At 28.5% G+C, this 2,211-nt stretch overlaps 1 protein-coding gene across 1 annotated transcript in view; it reads left to right on the forward strand.

The window, feature by feature from the left end:
- Positions 1-2,211, forward strand: part of LOC106692380 (myosin heavy chain, embryonic smooth muscle isoform) — a gene marked incomplete in the record, with an annotated part of 73,863 nt that overhangs the window by 15,634 nt on the left and 56,018 nt on the right. Inside the window, 1 exon segment of the mRNA XM_067047024.1 lies at positions 1,949-2,062. Coding sequence (XP_066903125.1) covers positions 1,949-2,062 — 114 coding nt within the window.

A 2,211-nucleotide genomic window follows, 5' to 3' on the forward strand; every position in this document is an offset into this window, starting at 1 on the left:
ATTTTTTCTATTGCTATTTAACTGCCTAATAAATTTCATATTTGTAATTCGTTTACAAGAATGTTCAGAAATTTTAAGATCAATAGATTTTCAATTTTTTAGGCCATGTAATCTCAGGCTTAATATTTTAGGAAAATATAGCTACCTTTTTATACCATATTTAAAAAAAATATCAAGCCTTAGATTGGCTTCCTTTTCAAGTAATAATTTTTCAAATATTTAAAGCAAAAGAAAGTTTTTTTTTATGTCTCGTATCTTTGTTGGTAGGTACAATGTTTCAAAGTCTCAGTTTTTAGCGTTTTTTTTTTTTATTGAAAACATACATCCCAAAGTGGGAATGTCGAAATTTATTTCTTGGTACCGTCGTGAAATAAATATTGACTGGTCAACATGGGAACCCACAACGTTCTGAGCTAAGCAGTCTTAGCAATATAATGTTCTACAGTCTGTGATAACGCATTACATGTTAAAAATATTTGTTTGTGTTATTTTTGTTATCTTAATTATTTAGTTTTTAAGTAAAGCTCAAAAATAGCATTTTTACAGAAGTATAAGTCATATACTTCAGTTTTTTTGCATTAAAGTATAAGTCATAACACAGAGTTCATTTGCGTTATAGCAGAGTCAAGAAAAGATTTGCTGGATGGATGAGGCAGAAATTTAGCCATTTGTCGTCCGTTTTATTTATTCGGTTATCCCAATAGTTATAGGCTACTCAGTTATCCATCCTACTCAATCAAACTCCACACAATCCTTCATCCTCCTTGAATGCTTTCTATTCCTTATGCAAATAGATAGAGAACGAACTACGATTACTGCTCTCCCATCTTGCCGGCTCTTCGATAGTGTCCATTAATCATGATGAACCGCTAAGGAGGGAGTAGAGCTGCGTGTCCTAGCTCGAACTCTCAGGAAATTATCGCATTAAAGGGGCGCTTTTAGGATCAGTTAATATTATTGAATATTAATTAGAAAAGTGCTAAATGGACTCTCTATCAGTGATTATATCAGTTTATATATTTTTACCCACCCTACAGTTATATGAGGTTGAATTGTAAGACTCGTAAAAGAAATACTTTTATTAATTCATACAGAAAATATATAGTCACTTGTTCTACTGGTGGCAATAACAATATAAAAGAAACCAACAAGTAGTTACTGTGTAAAAGGCTATGATATGATTATTATACTATTATATATTATTATAATACTGAGCCATCCTTGTTATACATGGTAAAGTACAATTCAATACTGATATTTTCTCAATAATAAAGAATATTATTATAACATTCTTTATTTATTCTGCGTTTGATCGCTTTATAATAATATTACAGGCGTCAAAATTAGGCTTTAGAGCCTTAGAGTAAAATACAGAATAAAATATAATGAATTTGAAAAGATAAGAATAAACAGCAATAATTAACAGAATATATAAAATATATTTATAACAAATAAAATAAAACTATATATATCATAAAACGGAAGGTTACTACTGATAAGAAAAAAATATATAAAAAATAAAATACAATTAAACTAAAAATATTAACTGGAAAGGTACAGTTTCTGCTAATATACATATTTACAAGTATAAACAAAAATCTGAAACATCAAATACAGAAAATAAATAATCCATCGATATATTTTTTATTATTATTAAAGAGGTAATAATAATAAAATCCTCTTACTAATCATTAACTTAAGGAATAATCCTTATATCGTCTTAAGTTCCTACAACCATCATAACTCCTCCGACCTCAAGTGCGAAGTCTCTTGAGCTTTTAAATATTGATTTTTTCTATATCAGATTCGGTCCCCTTTTATTTAGATCGACGAGATTTTACTCCATGTCCATTTCTCACACAAAGAATATTAATAACTATAAAAATACTATTAACAAGTACTTATATATTTTTTATGTTTTTATTAATTATTAATTTTTTTTCTTTAGGAGACTGAGGAGGGCTCGGTTGGTATGGAAGTGGTGAGACAGGGCGAGGAAGACAGAACCCCTCCTTTCCACCACATCCTCAGTGAGCAAGCTAAATCCCTCATCGCCCTACAGGTATATATTTATAATTATAATAATAACAATGTAAAATTAAAATAATACAGAAACGAGAATGATAAAATAACTCAGTTTAAACTAGTTTAAAATATACCAAAAAACAAAATAAAATAAATCTGTATTCCAAAATAAAAGAAATACAAAAA

Source organism: Halyomorpha halys, unplaced genomic scaffold (assembly GCF_000696795.3).
Source record: "Halyomorpha halys isolate HHAL.00 unplaced genomic scaffold, Hhal_1.1 Scaffold54.1, whole genome shotgun sequence".
Taxonomy (NCBI): Eukaryota; Metazoa; Arthropoda; class Insecta; order Hemiptera; family Pentatomidae; genus Halyomorpha; species Halyomorpha halys.